The 21,431-nt window shown below is 44.7% G+C and overlaps 1 protein-coding gene across 10 annotated transcripts in view; it reads left to right on the top strand.

Moving 5' to 3' along the window:
* The window catches only part of PDE4DIP (phosphodiesterase 4D interacting protein), a 533,445-nt gene that overhangs the window by 321,703 nt on the left and 190,311 nt on the right, over window positions 1–21,431 (top strand). For all 10 annotated transcript variants that reach the window (XR_004536642.1, XM_033916500.1, XM_033916501.1 and 7 more), the window contains one exon: window positions 19,492–19,692. Coding sequence is in view for 9 of the 10 variants with exons in the window: in XM_033916500.1 (XP_033772391.1) it covers window positions 19,492–19,692 (201 nt within the window). In the remaining variant the exon portion in view is untranslated. The remainder of the gene's footprint in view (window positions 1–19,491; window positions 19,693–21,431) is intronic.

Below are 21,431 nucleotides of genomic sequence, written 5' to 3'. Positions count from 1 at the left end.
AGCAGGCAGCTATTCTCACGTCCCACCCACCTCCCCTTGGTTGGCTTCTCTGCTAGCTATCTGAACTGAGGAGACGCGCCCTGGTCTGGGCGGGAAGGCACTCGCGCATGGGCGGTGCGGGCAACTCGAAACTTCGAGTTTCTTCAAGTAAAGATGCTTGTGAGACATCCGCATCGAGGCTCCGTTGGATCACGTCACCCATTAGTGAGAATAGCTGCCTGCTGTCCCTGGATAACAACTGTTACGGTAAGTAACATTGCTTTCTTACTGCTGTTGGGAAATAAAAAGTTTCTACAGAACTGCTTGTCCAAACATTGTTCCACAATGCCAACTTTCCCTCCAACCTCTTGGGTTTCTCCAGACTCATATATATATACATTATCCTCGTCCACAGTCATGATCCTGGCAGCTTGGGAAGCCTCACACGTGAGAATATTGTGCCTGCTTGTCCTTGGAGAAATCAAAGATACTTACCTGTAGCAGGTGTTCTCCAAGGACAGCAGGTGTATATTCTAATATACCGTTCACCTCCTGTAGTTGGCTTTCTAGCTTTATTATTGAATTGGTGGTCCCACAAACCGGCATTGGGCAGGAAGGCACATACACATATGTGATATGGGCACTGTCTAAAGATTTAAAATGGCAGTGCACTTGATAGTGTTTGTACTGGGTTCTGAGAATGATGTCATCACACGTGAGAATATATGCCTGCTGTCCTTGGAGAGCATCTGCTAAAAGTAATTCCAGTGCAGTATGTCTAGTAGTCTTGTGTTAGGGGTTATGCATCTGAACCTGCAAGTTGCTTGTAGAATGTCACTCATCTTTCAACTCTGCCTCTTTCCCAGCAGGCTTGCTCCTGCCCTTTCAGTTTTTCTTCTGTAAGCAAGTTGTTCAGATGTTTCTCTGATCTGCTATGCTCTATGGTTTTATTATTTTCAGGCTTTTTCCTGTTTTAAGTTGTAGGCTCGGTGCCAAGATGTTTCCTTTTGTTAGGACCTCTACCTGGGAGAAAACACACTCATGTAACAGAAGGCTAGCAAGATCAGCCCTTGGGGACACCTGTCTAGCCAGCCTGCTGTAACATTTTTGAAGCTCAGGGGCCATCCTCTGAGTACGTACTTGCTAGCATCCTTGATTTTATCATGAGCTTGAGTGCAGGCTGTTTGGCTTCTTCCAGACTTGGCCAGAATTAATAGCGGGCCAGCTGTGTGATCCTCTCCCCTTCGTGGTGAGAAAATTTCCGGGGGTTGAGACTTGGTCTGACTGAAAACCTGAAGACCAAGTTCATAGAGTAAACCTGTGAGACAGAGTTCTTCTCCATTTGTTCCAGCTGTACTTCTGAACTGAGTCAGGCAGGCAGGTACCATAGGGCACCATATTATAACCTATGGGGAAAATTGGAGCAGTCTAGAAAAGTGATTTTTGAAGGTTTCTGGGGCCAAGAGCTAGGGTCCTGCCCCTCATAACCCCTTTTGTTTTTGAACTTCAGGGGAGCCTTCTCCCCTGGGCTATTTTTGGCATAAATTTGCCATCTTGGATTTTAATCTTTTTTTTGTAAAGCCTCCATCTGCCTAAAAACCCTCAATTTTGTTTAAAATTGATAGGGTTGGACCTCTCGGGCCTTTCTAATCCTGTATCATGCCAGGTTTATGCTGGATGGTCCACTGAGGAGTGTCTGTGTGACATGGAGAGGAAATTTGGTGAAGCATAGATGCATGAACACCGCAGATCCTAGGAAGACCTTCAGGGAGTTCCTGTTGAGATCACAGAGATCCTCTGTGCAAGGCTTCACCCTGGATTTTATGAGCCTGATGTGGAATGCTTTTTTAAACTGTAAGGGTCCCCCAGCATCTGCTGAAGGTGCAACAGTTGTAGTGGCACCAAGGATTGGTCCTCAGCCCACGCCACGTGCAGACAAAGACCCAGAGCTGGACCCAGGGGGTCTAGTCAGACATCGACGGGGGGATGGAAGGTCTGATTTTCATGCCCTTATTGTCCCAGGATGCAGTTTCCCTGGCAGAATCTGGTTCTTTGCATGAGACCAGCAGATAAGAATCAATGATGACCCTGGACCAAGGGGAAGAACCTATGGTGTGGCAGCTATTCAAGGCATCAGCACTCTTGGGCATAATAGCTAATTCACTGCATGAATCGCAGCTGGACTTTCCACCAGCCTCTATGTATAGGGCCCAGGCGATCCTCGACCTGGTACTCACCAATGGGGAAAGCGTCTCGGAGGTCTCAGTAGCCTCCAGCGACCACAACATGGTATGGTTCAACCTTAAGAAAGGTTTCCCTAGATCAAACACGAAAACAAAGGTACTCAACTTCCGAGGCACTGACTTCGCACGTATGGGAGATTTCGTCCATTGGGCACTGCAAGACCAAGCTGAGACCGGTGATATGGAGGTTATGTGGTCAACCCTGAAATCTGCCATACACGAAGCAACTAGCCGCTACATAAAATCAGTAAAAAAACGGCAAAGAAACAATAAACCCCAATGGTTCACCGCGGAGATCTCGTACCTCGTTAAAGAGAAGAAAAAAGCGTTTATTTCCTACAAACGTATGGAGAAAAGGGAAGCTAAAATAGAATATAGGACCAGGTCCACAGCGATCAAAACGGCGGTTAGGGAGGCCAAACTTCGAGTGGAAGAAACTTTAGCAAAGAACATCAAGAAGGGGGACAAATCCTTCTTCAGGTATATCAGTGACAGGAAAAGAAACACAGACGGGATAGTACGCCTTAGAACACCGGACGGGAATTACGCCTTATCAGATTCTGATAAAGCCGAACTACTGAATGAATACTTCTCAGTCTTCATCTGCGAGGCACCGGTGCACGGTCCACAGTTGAAGACAAGACCAAGTGCGGAAGACCCGTTTCAAAATTTCAAGTTCACACCCGGTGACATTTACAGCGAACTGACAAGACTCAAGGTGAACAAAGCCATGAGACCAGACAATCTGCACCCCAGAGTGCTCAGGGAGCTTTGTGATGTCCTAGCGGAACCGTTAGCCATGATCTTCAATCTCTCCCTAAGTATGGGGAGAGTCCCCTTGGACTGGAAACAGCTAACATCGTTCCTCTGCACAAAAAGGGTTGCAGGGCAGAGGCTGCGAATTAAAGACCGGTGAGTCTCACATCAATAGTGTGTAAACTCATGGAAACACTAATCAAATGTAGATTAGACACGATCCTGAGCGAGGGGAATCTACGGGATTCACCAGGGGTAGGTCCTGCCAATCCAATCTCATCAGCTTCTATGACTGGGTAGCAAGAAAGCTGGACCTGGGAGAGTCCCTGGACGTCGTGTACCTGGACTTCAGTAAAGCTTTTGATAGCGTTCCACACCGCAGGCTGTTGAGCAAGATGAAATCGATGGGGTTAGGAGAGACACTAACTGCATGGGTCAATGATTGGCTAAGTGGCAGACTTCAGAGGGTGGTGGTTAACGGTACCCTCTCTAAAACATCGGAGGTGACCAGCGGAGTACCGCAGGGCTCAGTCTTGGGTTCGCTCCTTTTCAACATATTCATAGGGGATCTGACTCAAGGGCACCAAGCTATGTAATATAGTAAGTGAATGCAATTTGCAGATAGTATGGCGCAGGACCTGCTTATATTGGAACGTTGGTCCTCGACCTGGCAGCTGGGCTTCAACGCTAAGAAATGTAAGGTCATGCACCTCGGTAGCAGAAATCCATGCAGAACTTACACCTTGAATGGTGAGACTTTAGCTTGGACTTCAGCAGAACGAGATTTAGGAGTAATCATCAGTGCAGACATGAAAACTGCCAATCAAGTGGAGAAGGCTTCATCTAAGGCAAGACAGATGATGGGTTGTATCCATAGAAGTTTTGTCAGCCGGAAGCCTGAAGTCATAATGCCATTGTACAGAACCATGGTGAGACCTCACCTGGAATATTGTGTGCAATTCTGGAGGCCACATTACCGTAAAGATGTGCTAAGAGTCGAGTTGGTTCAAAGGATGGCCACCAGGATGGTCTCAGGGCTCAAGGGTCTCTCGTACGAAGCGAGACTGAACAAATTGAAGCTCTACACTCTCGAAGAACGTAGAGAGAGGGGAGACATGATTGAGACATTTAAATACATAACCAGACGTGTAGAGGTGGAAGATGATATTTTCTTTCTCAAAGGACTCTCGGCCACAAGAGGGCATCCGCTCAAACTCAGGGGCGGGAAATTTCATGGTGACACCAGGAAGTACTTCTTCACCGAAAGAGTGGTTGATCATTGGAACGAGCTCCCAGTACAGGTGATCGAGGCCAACAGCGTGCCAGATTTTAAGAATAAATGGGATGCCTATGTGGGATCCCTACGAGAGTCGAGTTAAGGAATTGGGTCATTAGGTGTGGGATCTCTAGGAGAGTAGACTTAGGGGGGTGGGTCAGTAGACTGGGCAGACTTGATGGGCTATGGCCCTTTTCTGCCGTCATCTTTCTGTTTCTATATGTCGCAATGCTCCATTATGAGTGGCTCAGTGACTCCGACCATGATTTTTCCTTCGCATCCTGACATCATGAAGCTACTCACTGACCACTTGGAGTCTCCAGAGGGGTCCCTGCGATTGGCCAAGACTATGGCCAAGCTTTACCCAATGGCTCCAGATTTTCAATGGCTAGCTGTTCGAAGGTGAATTCACTGGCAACACAGGTCACCAAGCAGACTTCTTGCCCAGTGAAGGATACTCAGGATTGCAAGGTAGACATGGTTCTCAAGAGGCAATTTTGAAGCTTTAGCCTTAGGAATGAAAGCGGCAGCTGCAGCTTCCTTTATCCCAGGACAAGCAGGCAGCATATTCTCTACATGTGGGTGACGTCACCGGAGCCCCCTAATGGACATTTTCGCAAGCAGACTTGCTTGAAGACCTTCAAGCTTGCGCGGGCCCCTCCCGCCCAGTCTAGGGCATGCGTCTCCTCAGCGTGGCCTCAGTTCTATGTTTTCCGCGGAGCCAGAAGCACTGCTCCCTTGCTTCGCGCGATCTCATTGTCCCTCTTGCACCGCGGCTTTTTTTGTTATTTTCCTTTGAGTCGCTGTGCTCGCGTCTTTGTTTCCTTTCTTTTCATTTTTTTTTTTTTTTCAGTGTATTTTTGACCAGGTTCCCGGTCGTACTCTGGCCGCTTGGCCTCACGGGGCCGCGGCTGTATTTTCTTCTTATGTCCCGGCCTCGTTTCGGGTTTAAAAACTGTACTAAGTGCAACCGGGTTATCTCCATCACCGACCCTCATGGTTGGTGTGTGGAGTGCCTGGGGGCAGAGCACCGCGCTGAGTCGTGTCCCCGTTGTGTGACTTTGTAACCGCGGGCTCTTCGTAGGAGGGTGGCCAAGATTCTCCAACTCTTTGGCCCCATGGATCCTGCGGGACAGGCCTCGAGCTCGGCCTCGGTGCCTTCGTTGGGTGCCTCGGCCTCGGTGCCATCGTTGGGTGCCTCAGCCTCGAAGTCCCCGTTGGCTTCGAAGGCTCCGGCCTCGGCTCCTCCTGCTACTCCGGCCTCGGGTAAGTCTCCTCTTTCCTCCTCTGGTGTGCCGGCAAAGAAGCCTACCTCGGAGTCTCATATCAGTGCCGCCTCGTCTGCATCTTCGAGACATCACTCTAAGCGTGCCTCCTCACGTAGGGAATACTCTTCCTCGAGGTCGCCCCCGAAGGAGCGCATCACTGCACCTAAGACCCAACCACCTTTGGTCTCGATGCCTATGTTCGAGGACATGCTTAAGGCTATACTTACCACGCAGCTTTCCTTGGTGGTGAGCCAACTGGTCCCGACTTACCTCTGACCTCGGTCTCGACCCAGTCTTGGTCTGACCAGCCTGAGCGTCCCCTCGTATCTCGAGGTCATGCCCGCAAGACTCGCTGGGTTCCCTTGAGATATTCTTCAAACCATAGTCACCTGTGACTTTTCGGGGGACCAGGCCTGGGGCCCTTTTTTCCTCCGCTACTATGTCGCGGCTTGCCCCTCCTAAAAAGCCACGGTCTTCTCTGCCCCTTCAGAGCAGGTCTCTGACCGTGAAACCTTCCAGGCACACGCTTGTCCTCGAGTTGGACTCTAGTGTATGTTCCCCATCGTGGCGGCTGCCCGCCTCTAAGGGGTCTTCTTCGAAACCGGTAGAGGAATTTCCTTTGCCCTGTATTCTCTGAGGCTTCGCCAGATGTTTCCTCGGACCCCGGGGTCTTCCCCGGTCCATCTTGCACGTGGTCGGCGCCCCCCCAGACACTTTAGTCGAGCCTCTTCGGTCTCCCATTCGCGGGACTCCGAGGCTCCGGCTTATTATTCGAGGGAAATTTCTCCCTCTTTCTCGGCTGTCCCCAGATCTCGCTCAGGGTCTCTTCAGGGGGATGAGTCTTCTTCTCGAAACTCCTCCTTTACTCGTTTCATCTCTGACATGGGTAGGCCCTTGAACTTGGACTTTCAGTCTGAGTCCGTTATACCCAGGAATACCTGGCGGAAATGGGTGTCAATCATCTGCCCAATGAGGCGTTACGATTGCCATTGCAGCAGGTTCTCCAGCAGACTTTTCTCCGGAACCTGGAGACCCCATATTCGGTCACAGCCATTCCCTCCAAGTTGGAGTGCCATTACCGGTTAAGGGGTTTGAAAGTTCTCAGCTTTCACACCAATCCTTGGTGGTTGAGTCTTCCTTGAAGAAGTCTAACCCCTCGAAGGTTTACGCTGCCGTCCCTCCGGATGGACAAATTTGGTCGCCGCCTTTATCAAAACTCAATGATGGTGAATCATTTCCTCGACTATAATTTTATCTTCATGTCCTACCTCCGGTTCTTTGTGGATGCCCTCCGCTCGTTCCGGGAACCTGTGCCGGATTCTCGGCGTCAGGAGTTTCGTCTCCTTGAGGAGACCCTCTCCCAGCTCCGTCTTTATATGTTTCATGCGACCTAAGACGCCTTCGAGTTGTCATCGAGAGTCATGGCCTTTGCAATCGCTATGCGTCACCTAGCCTGGCTCCGGATTGTGGATATGGATCCCAATCTACAGGATCGTCTTTCCAATCTCCCGTGTGTGGGTCATGAGCTCTTCGATGATTCCATTGAAGCGGCTACCAAGCGCCTCTCGACCATGAACGGACCTTTGCCTCTCTGGTGAAATTTAAACCGAAGGCCCCTCTGGCTTGGCCATACAAAATTCCTTACTGGAGGTACTCACTCCTGCTTTCTCTTGGCCTCCTTCGAAGCGGCCGCAGCAACAGCAGCAGCGTCAAACTAAGGCCCAGCCGCCGGCTCTGGTGAAGACTGGGCCATCTTTTTGACAATTCTGGTCTGAGCCTTCAGGCTCCCTTCCTCCTGGAGCCTTCCCCCCCCCTCCACATCGGGGGTCGTCTCCATCATTTCTATGCCCAGTGGGAAAGTCTTACCACCGACAGTTGCCCCCAAGAGAGTTTCCTTCTGCTCGGCTTCAGCTGCCTCTCCTTCTGCAGGAAACTCAGGCCCTTCTTCATCTTCGGGCGGTCAAGGAGATTCCCCCGGACCAGTGGAACATCGGATTTTATTCCCGGTACTTTCTGGTACCCAAGAAGACGGGGGGTCTCCGCCCGATCCTGGACCTCAGTGCTCTGAACAAGTTTCTGGTCAGGGACCGGTTCAGAATGCTCACCCTTCCTACGTTGTACCCCCCCTCTTGGACGAGGGGGACTGGTTGTGCTCGCTGGACCACACATTCCGATACACCCGGCCTCTCGCCGGTATCTGAGATTCTGGGTGGGGGATCTCCATCTCCAGTATCGTGTTCTTCCCTTCGGCCTGGCGGCCTCGCCAAGGATCTTCATGAAATGTCTAGTTGTGGTTGCTGCAGCCCTGCGTCTCCGCGGCCTGCAGGTGTTTCCCTACCTCGACCACTTGATCAAGTGGTCACCACGAAGTGCTGCGAGTGACGAATCAAACCATCTTGCTCCTTCAGAGCCTCGGCTTCGAGGTGAACTTTCCCAAGTCTCAGCTCTTCCCGTCCCAGTCTCTGGAATTTATCGGAGCAGTCCTGGACACAGCTTGTCTCCGCTCCTTCTTTCCTCGGCAGGAGGCCCTTGTCTGCTTATGCCGGAGGGTTACCCATCTGTCCTCGGCCCCGGCTTGGCTCATGATGGTCCTCCTAGGTCACATGGCCTCCACAGTTCACGTGACTCCTTTTGCCAAACTTCACCTCCATATTCCTCAATGGACTCTGTCGTCCCAATGGAATCAGGATCGGGATCCTGTCTCTCGACTCATTGTCGTGACTCCTTTGTTGAAGAAGTCTCTCTGTTGGTGAATGCTCTCTTCCAATCTTTCCAGAGGTTTTGTGTTTCATGCTCCTCTGCAGAAGGTCCTCACGACGGATTCGTCGACCTATGCTTGGGGGGGCTCATCTGGACGGTCTTCGCACTCAAGGTCTTTGGTCCAGTACCGACCGCCTTTTGTCACATCAATCTACTGGAGCTTCAAGCAATTTTCCTCGCCCTGAAAGCTTTTTGTCACCTGCTTCGCGACCGTGTGGTGCTGGTCCACACGGACAACCAGGTCGCCATGTATTATATCAACAAACAGGGAGGAAAGGGGTCCCGATCCCTGTGCCAAGAGGCGATGCGGCTCTGGGATTGGGCCATCCGCCGCAACATATTCCTTTGAGCGGTCTACATTCAGGGCCAGCACAATTGTCTGGCGAACAAGCTGAGTCGTCTTCTGCAGCCTCATGAGCGGTCCATCCATTCCGTGACCCTGCGTCAGGTGTTTGCTTGTTGGGGGACTCCGGATGTCGATCTGTTTGCGTCCCCCCTCAATCACAAGTTGCCCCGCTTCTGCTCCAGGGTTTAATAATAATAATAATAACTTTATTTTTGTATACCGCAGTACCAGAATAGTTCAAAGCGGTTTACATGACAAAAGACTGTACATCGACAGCGAAGTTACAAATAAGTCAATCAATCAATATAGCTTAGTAAGACGGGAGCAGGCAAGAAGGAGATAGCAAGGTTATAAACAAGTCAATCAGCGTAGTTTAGGAAGTCGGGTGCAGGTAGGTAGGAGGCAGGTAGGTAGTAGGTGCAGGTAGGTGGGAGGTGCAAGGCATAGTTAAAGGTAGAGATACAAGGAGGGCAGGAGTCAGAGATATTTGTCAAAGAGATAAGTTTTGATAGATTTCCTGAAAGTTTGGTAGGAGGGAGAATTAGAGATGAGAGTGGATAGACATTTGTTCCATTTGCCTGCCTGGAACGCCAAGGATCTCTTGTAGATGCAGCACTTTAGGGACGGGAAGGCAAACAAGTGGGTGTTACGTGTGCGGGTGGGGCCAGGACGGACAAAGTGATCTGACAGGTAGGTTGGAGACGAGCCTGTTAGGATTTTGAAGCAGAGGCAAGCAAATTTGAAGATAATCCTTGCCTCCATTGGCAGCCAGTGTAGTTTTTTGTAATAGGGGCTTTACACCCCTCTCAGACTCGAGGTGGATGCTTTCCTGCTGGATTGGATGAATCTGTTTCTGTATGCGTTCCTTGCATTCCCTCCACTCCCTCTGATTTTGCAAACTCTCATCAGGCTCAAGTCCTCGTTGGCCACCATGATTCTGATAGCTCCTCGGTGGCCCCGACAGCCGTGGTTATCCCTTCTGTTGCAGCTCAGTTCCAGGGAGCCTCTTCTGCCTTTTTTTCCTTCTCTGCTTACGCAGAAGAGGTTCTCTATTTCATCCCAACCTTCAGTCTCTGTACTTGATGGCTTGGTTCCTCGAGACTTAATGCACTTGTTCCAGTTCTCACAGCCTGTGCTAGACGTCCTGGAGGCATCTCGGAAGGAGTCCACTCGCCAGTGTTAGCATCAGAAGTGGACGCTTTTCTTCCTGGTGTGCTACTCGACAACAGGAGCCGCTGTCTACCTACTTATCTGCTGTCCTGGATTATCTTTTACACTTGTCTGGCGCTGGACTCAAGTCCTCTTCGGTTCGAGTCCACCTTAGTGCCATTGCTGCTTTTCATCAGCCGATTGACGGGAAGCCTATCTCTGTTTATCCTGTGGTTTCCCGCTTCATGAAAGGCCTTTTCCACTTTCACCCGCCCTTTAAACCTCCTGTAGTTTGTGATCTTAACGTGGTCCTTGCTCAATTGATGAAACTCCCATTCGATCTGCTTGCACGGGCTCACTTGAAGTTTCTTACTTGGAAGGTTGTATTTCTTATTGCTCTCACTTCTGCTCGTCGGGTTAATGAGCTTCAAGCCTTGGTTGCAGACCCACCTTTCACTGTTTTCCATCATGATATGGTGGTTCTCCGTACCCATCCTAAGTTCTTGCCTAAGGTTGTTTCTGAGTTTCATATCAACCAATCTATTGTTCTTCCTGTGTTTTTCCCGAAGCAAGTTTTCAAGTTTCAAGTTTTATTGATTTTGATAAATCGCCTATTTTGTACTAAGCGAGCAACAATTAAAAAGAAATACTATACATAGTTTTAAAAGAGGTACATAAAAACTTCAGACAGACAATACTGACAAACTTGAGAAACAATGGGAAGGGATAAAGTAGGTTAAAGTTACATATTGCGTTTCTCAGAGGAGAAGAAATGGAAAATATGAAAGAGGAAAAAACATTAGGGTTGGGGGTTTAAAAAGTCATATTAAGAGAAGTTGAGAAAAAAAGAAATAGAAATTATTTAAAATTGCTGAAAAAAAACAAAAACAAACAAAAAAAAGGATTAAAAAATAATATTAAGTGAGAAGGTTTTAAATATTAAAAGAAGTTTTAAAAAGGAAAGTATTTAGATTAGATTTAAATAAGTTCAGGTCTTTGGTTTCTCTAATGTATAAAGGAAGGGCATTCCAAGTGAGGGGAGCCATGACTGAGAATATGTCGTGACATCTGGTTCCGATGATCTTTAGAGAAGGTACAGTAAGTGTTCCTAAAGCAGTTGATCTTAATGCTCGGGACGAGCTATATGGAATTAATAGTTGATCTATAAATAAAGGTTCATTATTGAGTAAAGCTTTGAAAGTTAGAAGTGATATTTTATAGGTTATTCGTTGATTAATCGGGAGCCAGTGTGAGTCTATTAAAAAGGGTGTTACGTGATCGTATTTTTTGCCATTATGAATGATTTTAACTGCAGTATTTTGTATTATTTGTAAACGTTTTTTTTCTTTTTGTGTAATGTTTAATAAGAGTGAATTACAATAGTCTAATTTGGACATGACCAAAGAGTGTATTAAAATATTCAATGATTTAGGTTCCAGAAATTTAGACATCGAACGGATTAAGCGCAAGCGAAAAAACAGCATTTTACCACATTGCTGATATGTTCATGGTATGAGAATTTGTCATCAATAGTGACTCCTAGTAATTTTAGTGATGATACTATTTTAATTGGTAGGTTGCTTATTAGAAAAGGCGCTGACAATGTTAATCCTTGCTTCATTGGAAAAAATAAGGTTTTGGTAATGTTTAATGCTAATTTGTTTTGTGAAAGCCAGTTTTTTATTTTTTCAAGTTTTTGATTAATTGCAAGTATTTCATTGATGTTTTCGGGATTAAATGAATGAACAAGCTGAATGTCGTCGGCATACGCATAAATAGTGAAACCGATAGATTGGCTCAAACTAAGTAAGGGTGAAAGAAAAACGTTGAATAATAGTGGGGAAAGAATGGAGCCCTGTGGGATTCCATAATTCTGAGAGAATAGTTTAGAGTTTGCATTATTGAAATTTACTGTTGAAGAACGATCGGCTAAGAAGGAAGTGAACCATTGTAATGAAGTATTACAGACACCTATATTTTGTAATCGGTCCAATAAAAGCGAGTGGTCGATAGTGTCGAAAGCAGCTGAGAGATCAAGGGAAAAAAGAATAACGGAATCATGGTGGTCAAGATGATAAATAATTTTTGTGGTCAGACCTATTAAAGAATATTCAGTGTTATGGTTTTTTCTAAAACCAGTTTGATTAGGGTGCAAAACGTTTGTAGACTCAACAAAATCTGATAATTGATTGAATACCACCCTTTCAGTAATTTTTGCTAAAAACGGAATGTTGGCGATAGGGCGGTAATTAGTAGGGTCATCAAGACTAATTTTACGATCCTTTATAATAGGGAGAATTACAGCTGATTTCCATGCCTTGGGTAAGGTCCCAGTAAGGAGACTCTTTTTGACAAATGAAAGTATAAAGGGTCCAAAGCAGGTGAAATATTTCTTTAATATTGCTGGAGAGATAATCTCTGTTACAGAACTTTTTAAATTTGTTTTTTGGAGAATGAGTTTAATATCTGTCAATGTTGGTATGTTGAAATGTGAGCATTTGGCACAGGGAAGTATAAATTTGCTGGGTGAATCAGGATAATCGATGTCTTTGTTGGTATCAAATTGCTCACGTATTTTTGAAATTTTATCACAAAAAGCATCAGCTAAATCTTGAGCTGAGAGAGTTGTTTTTTTTGTGTCCTTTTGTGAATCAAGAGTGAAAGATTTCACAATCGAGAATAATGTTGAGGAGTTTTTAGCCGATTTAATTTTATTTGAATAAAAGGATTTTTTTTCAGTATTAATTTTGTTTTTAAAGAAAAGTGATAGTTCATTATATTGATTCAAGTTTTCGACAGTTTTATTTTTTCGCCATTTTCTTTCCAGGGACCTGAGTTGTCTTTTAATCAGGGTAAGTTCTGGTGAGAACCAAGGGTTTTGTAATTTCCTACTAGATATGGTTTTAGTGGTGAGGGGAGCTTCTTTGTCCAGAAAAAATTGAATTGCTGTATTCCAGGAGAGTAATTGTTCTTCAAGAGTATCAGTTTCTGAAATGGAGGCTCTTGAGAGGAAAAAAGAAGAAACAATTGAAAGATCTAGTTTATTATAATCACGATAAATAATATTCTTGGATTGAGGAATAAATACTTGTGTCTTTTTTAATAATATACTACAAGAAATTAGATGGTGATCTGACCAAGGTACTATGGAGTTAGATATATTAGAGTATGAAAAAAAATTGTTATGAGGAACAAATATCATGTCTAAAATATGACCCGCCGAATGTGTTGCATCTTGAATAAGAGGTGTTAAATTTAAAGAGTTGATATAAGTTAGAAAATCATTGGTGGTGGGATTAGAGGATTCATCAAAATGAATGTTAAAATCGCCTAAAATCAAAGGATGTTGAGTGGAAGAACAGAAATCAAAAACCAAATTTTGTAAAAGAGATAAATTATTCTGAGTGATTGGGGGAGGAATATAAAGTAATAAAATGTCAATTTTTGGGTTAGTGTTAAGTTGTACTTGAAGAAACTCAATTGTTACATTGCCGGTGGAATAGTCCAAAGTTTTTATGATATTGTTGGAATAGATTATTGCTAATCCGCCCCCTTTTCTTTTATGACGATGATTATATGCAAAAGAATAATTTGGAGGACAACAGTAGGACAAATAGGCTTCTTCGCCCTCTGTTAACCATGTTTCTGTTATACAAAAAAGGTGGAAACCTTGTGAGATAATATTTTCTTTAATTAAATGATATTTGCTTTTGATGGATCTTGAGTTAATAAATCCTAGTTTTAGACTTGTTTGGTTTGAGAAAGTGGAATTGGAAAATGCTGAGTTAAAAGAATTAGAGGGAGAATCACTGAATTGGGTAGAAGAGGAGTGATTAAGATTTATTGGTATATTAGATGATTGCCGGTTTGCATGGAATTTGTGATTAGGAGGACGATGACCCCATTGACTCTGAATATTAAAGGACATTTTTGGAGGAGAGTGAAGTTGATTAGGAATTTGGATTGGCATTATAATTGGGCAGAATAGGCCTAGTATTAACAAAAGAGTTACAAAGGTAGTCTTCCAAAGAAACAATTTTGATGTTGTATACAGGTTCGCTGCCCCCTCTGGCTGCGCACGAAGGAGCGCACTAAGGAGCAGAATCTGCTCCTTTTGCGCGCTCCTTCGGCGTGCGCCGCAAAAGGTCTGTTTAAATACAGCATAAGCAGACCTGATAGTGGGAGGAGTCCAGCGGGCCGCTCAGGCTGGTCTCTCCCTGCCGGGTCGAGTCAGGGGCCACAAGATCAGAGCGATGGCTGCGTCTGTTGCTTTCCTCCGCTCGACTCCGATCGAGGAAATCTGTAAGGCTGCCAATTGGTCCTCGGTTCATACGTTTATCTCGCACTACTGTCTGGATGCTTTCTCCAGATGTGATGGCCATTTTGGCCGGTCCGTTTTGCAAAATCTGTTCTCCTAAATTGCCAACTCTCCCTCCATCCCATTCTGGTTAGCTTGGAGGTCTCCCACTTGTAGAGAATATGCTGCCTGCTTGTCCTGGGATAAAGCACAGTTACTTACCGTAACAGGTGTTATCCAGGGACAGCAGGCAGATATTCTCGCAACCCACCCACCTCCCCGTGGTTGGCTTCTTTGCTAGCTATCTGAACTGAGGCCAGGCTAGACCGGGCGGGAGGGGCATGCGCAGGCCAATCGCAAGCTTGAAGGTCTTCAAGCAAGTCTGCTTGCGAAAACATCCGCTAGGGGGCTCCGTCGGTGATGTCACCCACATGTAGAGAATATCTGCCTGCTGTCCCTGGATAATACCTGTTACGGTAAGTAACTGTGCTTTGTGGCACATGCTTGCAACACTCGGCTTACTTAGGTCCCGGCCTTGGAGAAAGACGAGGACCCTCAGATTGGCTTTATAAGGCTTGGCTTTATATACCGAGTCATCATTCTAAGAAAGCTCGACTCTGTTTACAATAATTAACTTAACAAATAAAAACCATAAAAAATAAGACTAAATTTCGGGAAATTAATTTTTAAGCGTTTAGCAAATAAAGTAGTTTTAAAGATTTGTGAAAAAATTGAGGTAAGCCGGAACTCCTTAAAAGAAATGGAAGATCATTCCAAAGTTGAGAAAACTTAAAGATCAGAGATTGACTAAAAATTTTGACTCCTTTAATCCTATTTGTGGAAGGAAGAGATAATTTAAATTGTTGGCTACCTCTTGCAAAAGAAAGTCTGTAAGCATTCCACAATAAAGGAAGGAGAGGAGTAAAGATACTATATAGGATTTTAAAAACAACACAAGCACATTTAAATTGAACTCTAAAATAAACCGGGAACCAATGGAGACTCTGGAGTAACGGAGTCACGTGATCAAATTTACATTTCCCAAAGATCAGTTTCGCAGCAGTATTTTGAATCAGTTACACTCTATAAAGACTCGAGCTTGTGCAGATACTCTCTATGCTGTATTTCATAGTGCCGAAGAGAGGCTCAGATGACTGGAGGCCAATTCTGGACCTCAAGTCAATGCTATGCAAAGTACCGTGCTTCCACATGGAAGACCGTTAATTTTTTTGACAGTGTCACCTGGGGAATTTCTTGCCTCCTTCGATTTGACAGAGACAGACTACCTCCCACATTCCCATTTTTCCAGCTCACAGGAGGTAATTGCAGTTCCATGTACCTGAGCAGCATTTCAAATTCTCCGCTGTTTCATTTGGCCTTGCCACATAGCCTCACACCTGAGTTGTTGTTGATGATGGTGGTAGCAGCACACTTGCGCAAGGCAGGGATCCAAGTATACTCATATTTGGATGATTGGCTAATCAGGACTTTGTCCGAGGAAGAGTGTGAACTGGCAGTCTTGAGAGGTCCAACACCTGTAGGACTTGGGAAGGATAGTCAACTTCAAGAAGAATCATGTGGAGCTGACCCAGTGCTTGGAGTACCTGGGAGTTCTGTTTGACATGGCTGTAAGCCATGCTTTTCTTCCAGAAGCAGATATCGGGCCTGCTACCGAGTCCAACTCCAACGGCATGGCATCATCTGCAGGTCCTGGAGTTGATGGCAACAGCCAATAGAGGTGGTCCCTTGGGCCAGGGCACACATGAGACCCCTTTAATACTCTCTCCTATCACGCTGGTCTCCTCAGACACTCACTTCTGCAACCGCGTCCATGGACACTGGAAGCAAGGAACAGCTTACGGTGGTGGCTGCAGGTAGCCTTTCTTAAAGGGAATTCTACTCCGTATATCCTCCTGGGAGATCCTAATGACTGATGCTAGCCTTTACAGTTTGGGGGCAGGGGTTAATTGCAATGGTCACCCAGTTCAGGATCATTGGTCCCCGACCCAGCAAAAGTAGTGTAAAAATCACCTGGAACTCAGAGCCATTCGGCTGGCATTGCAGGCCCTGGAAAAGTCCCTGAAAGGCAAGGCAGTCGGAATATTCTTGGACCATGGTGACCTATATCAGTCAACAAGGAGGCACCCCATTACATCTAGAGGTTCAGCTCCTCTTTCAGTGGGCAGAAGCTCATCTTCAGGCTCTTAGTCGCACACATTGTGTGAGTGGAGAATGTTCAGGCAGACTATCTCAGTCAGCAGATGCTCAACCCAGGGGAGTGGTCACTATTCGTAGTAGCATTTGACACCATTGTTCGGCGGTGGGGGAGCTCTCTGATGGATCTCATGACCTCAGCAGCATACATAAAGGTGGATCAAAGATACGAGCCCAGAAGCACAAAATTAGATGCGTTGGTCCAACTGTGACTGGAGAAGGGGCTTTTGTATGCGATTCCCCCATGGCCCATGCTAGGTCAAGTCATTCTCAGGATTATGAATTAACTAGGGTTGGTTGTCCTAATGGCACCCAATTGGCCCCACAGACCATGGTATGCTAGTTCATCTACAGAGAGAAAATGGTTTCAGGTTGTCAGTTTAGATGGATCTCCTAACTCAGCCCCCGATCCCCATAGAGAATCTGGGCTACCTTACAAAGGAAGGGAAATTCAGAGGTGGTCATTTCCACCCTGCTTAGAGCCAAGAAGCCCTATATGGTGGCGGCGGCGAAAAGGGTGAACAGAATGCTAGGAGTGATTAAGAAGGGGATCACAAACAGATCGAAGAAGATTATCGTACCGCTGTACCGAGCCATGTGCGCTCTCACCTGGAGTACTGCGTCCAGCACTGGTCGCCATACATGAAGAAGGACACAGAACTACTAGAAAGGGTCCAGAGAAGAGCGACTAAAATGGTTAAGGGGCTGGAGGAGTTGCCGTATAGTGAGAGAGAGGAGAAACTTGAAAAGAGGAGGCTGAGAGGGGACATGATCAAAACATTCAAAATACTGAAGGGAATAGACTTAGCAGATAAAGACAGATTGTTCACCCTCTCCAAGGTAGGGAGGACAGGAGGGCACTCTCTAAAGTTGAAAGGGGATAGATTCTGTACAAACATAAGGAAGTTCTTCACCCAGAGAGTGGTAGAAAACTGGAATGCTCTTCCGGAGTCTGTTATAGAGGAAAACACCCTCCAGGGATTCAAGACAAAGTTGGACAAGTTCCTGCTAAACTGGAACGTACGGAGGTGAGGCTGGACTCATATAGTGCACTGGTCTTTGACCTGGGGGACGCCGCGTGAGCGGACTGCTGGGCAGGATGGACCACTGGTCTGACCCAGCAGCGGCAATTCTTATGTTCTTATGACTTTCTGACATTGCTATGCTAAGATCAATGTGGAGCCCTTACAAAGCCTGATCTCGGTAGTCTTGGAATTTTTGCAAGAGGAACTTGAGAAGGGCATAACGGTCAGATCACTGAAAGTGCATATAGCAGGTCTTTCATTGTTCTGAACTCAGGGAGAGAGAGCTTATCTGGCCTCTCACCCCCAGATGTGGCAAGATTCTTTAAAGGGGCTCGCAGGTTGCACCCTTCGGTGTGTCTACTATTCCTATCCTGGAACCATTTTGCAAGGACTCAGTAGGGCTCCGTATGAGCCTTTACAGGAGGCTTTCCTCTTAGATCTGACAGTTGAGACAGTGTTCTTGGTAGCAATTACATCGGCAAGACGAGTCTGAGTTACAAGCTCGCTCTTGCAGGAGCTGTTTCTTAAGATTATGGAAGCAGGGCTTTTCTTGTGCACAGTTCCATCCTTTCTAACAAAAGTAGTCTCTGCCATGTCAATGAGGAAGTCTATTTGCCCACCATTCAGCCTACAGGGTCAGAGGAAAAGGACAAAATTTTGTATTTGCTAGACGTCTGGACAGTGTATCTTCGCTACCTCAAAGTTACCAGTGAACTTTGAGTCTCTGGTCACCTTTTGTTCTGACTAGTCATGCTAAGAAAGGCAAGTCTGTGTCCAACACCTCGATCTCCAGATGGATTAAAATGGCAATTTCCTCCCCATATGTGGGCTGTGGTAAGCAGCTGCTGATTGCATTCAAGATACACTCCACCAGAAGAGTGTCTAACTCCATTGGCAGAGGCTCAGGTGGTCTCCCCATGAAGATTTGTAGAGCAGTGACATGGTTTACTTTTCATACCTTTACTAGGTTCTATAAAGTAGATATGACAGCCAGGAAGAATGCTGCGTTGGGTCCTCAGTATTAACAGCAGGCTAAGTAGTCCCACTCTTTGGTATGTCCCTAGTGTTCAGGACTACTAGTCACATTGCACTAGAAAGAAAGATTAGGTTCTACCTCAATAATCTTCTTTCTTGTAGATGTGTCTAATAGTCCTGAAGCCCTGCACTGTGAATGGGCTACGCTTGCCTTTGGTCTTAATTTCAGTCTGTCTGACTGTGAAGAATTTCTCTGTCTCTTAGCTAAGCTGTAGAAAAAGAGGGGATATCGAGTTTGAGGTTCTGCTCCATGTGAATAGATACGAGTTCCATAAATATTAGTGCCAATTCCACACGGTTTTGTATAATTTTGATAATGTTATACTTGTTTCAAAGCAGTATAGTGTTGGGGAATTCTCCCCGTTGCCCTACTTCCATTGATGTCTTCCATTACAGTGGTTCTTGACTGTTTTTGTATAATCTGAGGGGGCAGGAACAAACCTGCTGAGAAGGAGATGGAGTTGCAAGATGAGTGATATCATTGTGCAAGTAACTTGCAGGTTCAAATGCATAACCCTAGCATTCAGGAGTATTAGACATATCTATAAGACAGAAGCTTATTGAGGTAAGAACCTAATCTTTCTGTATCTTTACTTTGTCTTATTCTTTGGAAATAACTATTCACTATTTCTTTTAAAATTGCTGCAGAAAGTTGGTTTTGGGGGGTTTTAAGGCTATAAATACTGGCTATTTAAGCTGGTATTTTTAGGAAGGTTTTGAATACTAGGGCAGTTTAATTTGTAGATTCTCATAGGCTGGTACCCTTCTTTTGATGTTGGTCTCTTTGCTTGCTGCTTTTTCTGCTTTCTGTGATATGTGCTTTAGATTTACTAATTTGTGCTTGGTAGGGTGGTGATTGGGAGCAGAGTTTCTTTTTGATGCAACTATGCTAAGTTGTGTTTTCATTGTGATGTTATCTGACTGTTTTTCACTCATACCACAGGCTTTGCATAAGGGGGGAGGGGGAGAAGACTCTGAATGCTTTACAGCCTGTTTTGGTTTTTTTCAATAAAAAAGATTCTACATAAAATTGCTGCAAAAGCATTTATATACCTAACCGATTTTGACCACAGTGAAAATGACTTAGAGACATAACAAGCAATTATCAGCTTATTCATTCAAAGATGTTTCCTTGACTTCTAGGAGCTGATGGCAGCATTCCTCACCAAAACCAACCTGGGGAGCACGGTTATTGTAGAAGAGCTGCAACTCTGCCTGCAACGCAAGGAGAAGATGCTACAGGATTCTATAAGATATCGCCAACAGCAGGCTGCTGAGTATGAACAGGAAATTCAAGAGCTACTAAAACCCATGACTTCCAAAGATCAACAAATGACAGTAGAGGCAAGTGTTTGGAGGAGAAAAAGCATTGGTAGTGAGCACAATTTCTACCTCTCAGCTCAACAGAGAGTACCTTTTGATGCAATAACTTACAAAAAGATATGCATTTTCATAAAAGTAATATTTATTCAATTTATATCAAAATTAAACTTGAGGTTCAAATTAGAATTAAAATGCCAATTAATTATATGCATTATATGCATTTCCATATACCATAACCCCATAATTATTGCGCGTGTGATGGGGATTCTTTCACAGGGACTAAGTGGTCCCTGTAGAGAGAGCTTCTCCCCTGAACCAAAGCTGGGGGACTTGCTTATATACTATTAAAATGACTGGTGATACGTCATTTCAGCTTCCAATACTTAGCTAACATATTCTCTTAGAGGCCGGGACTATTTCAGACAAAGAAAATTCTTTAGGTTTTGAAAAATAACAGAGTTTACGAAGTACAGAAGTTAAATATATTTCTGTTACAATTTCTAAAATATTCCAAATATGTATTTCGAATTACATAAAATCATATGATATGTTTTCTTAAAAGGAAAACTCCTTAGCACCACTAAAGCTGACAATTTAACAAAGGAATCAGAAAAGGATATCTTAATCTTTGATCAGTACCTTTTTTATAGGCTAGCAAAAGATCCTTAGATTCCAGAAAGTATATATTATTGAAGATAGACAATAATGTTACCCTTGGAAAAAGAAATGAAAATACCTTTCATGAATCAGTATGTCTTTCTGCAGTCTTAAAGAAGGCATCAAAAAGCTCTTTCTGATCAAGGTAATTTTCTCTGGAAAATTGACAGTTTATCACACACACAAAACCAACTAATTTCTTCTTTAGCACCTTTGGCTCGGGGGCTTGTTCAAGCTGGACTTCAGTTTTGACTGTTTTGATTTTATTTTCACTTATTTTTAGTTTATGATATATTTTTTAATCTCACTTATTGTTTTACCACTTATTTTGTTTTATTTTATCATTCGAATTTCATTTAAATTTCCCCAGAATTCTATTGCTTCAACGGTTCTCCCTCTGCATCTATTCTTATCTCCCCTCTTTTTAACCTTTCAAATTCCTTTAGATCATTGTAATCTTATTAGTATGTTTATTTTCTTATTTTTCTCCTCTATCTCTATTTTCTTTCTTTATTACTCTTCTAATTGTCATTTTTCCTGGTACTTTAGTTAGATTGTGAGCCTTCGGGACAGTAAGGGAATTTCTAAGTACCTATCTTACTTATAATTTTAATGCACCAATATATTCATTGTAACCCGTTCTGGGCTCTTTTGGGAGGACGGGTTAAAAAATCGAATAAATAAATAAATTTGCTTCAAGAGCTGGGCAGGCTAAACAAGTTTTTCCTATACTTACATTATCTACATTAATAGTGAAAAGACCAATTTGTGAACAGAAAAATATTCTTAAATTAGGAAAACTTAAATTTTAAATCTAGTTTTAAGAACATAAGCAATGCCTCCGCTGGGTCAGACCTGAGGTCCATCGTGCCCAGCAGTCTGCTCACGCGGCAGCCCAACAGGTCCAGGACTTGTGCAGTAATCCTCTATCTATACTCCTCTATCCCCTTTTCCAGCAGGAAAATGTCCAATCCTTTCTTGAACCCCAGTACTGTACTCTGCCCTATTACGCCTTCTGGAAGTGCATTCCAGATGTCCATCACATGTTGGGTAAAGAAGAACTTCCTAGCATTCGTTTTGAATCTGTCCCCTTTCAACTTTTC

This window comes from Geotrypetes seraphini, chromosome 12, assembly GCF_902459505.1.
Source record: "Geotrypetes seraphini chromosome 12, aGeoSer1.1, whole genome shotgun sequence".
NCBI lineage: Eukaryota > Metazoa > Chordata > Amphibia > Gymnophiona > Dermophiidae > Geotrypetes > Geotrypetes seraphini.
The sequence above is the reverse complement of the archived record's forward strand: the minus strand, read 5'-3'. Positions and strand labels throughout refer to the sequence as shown.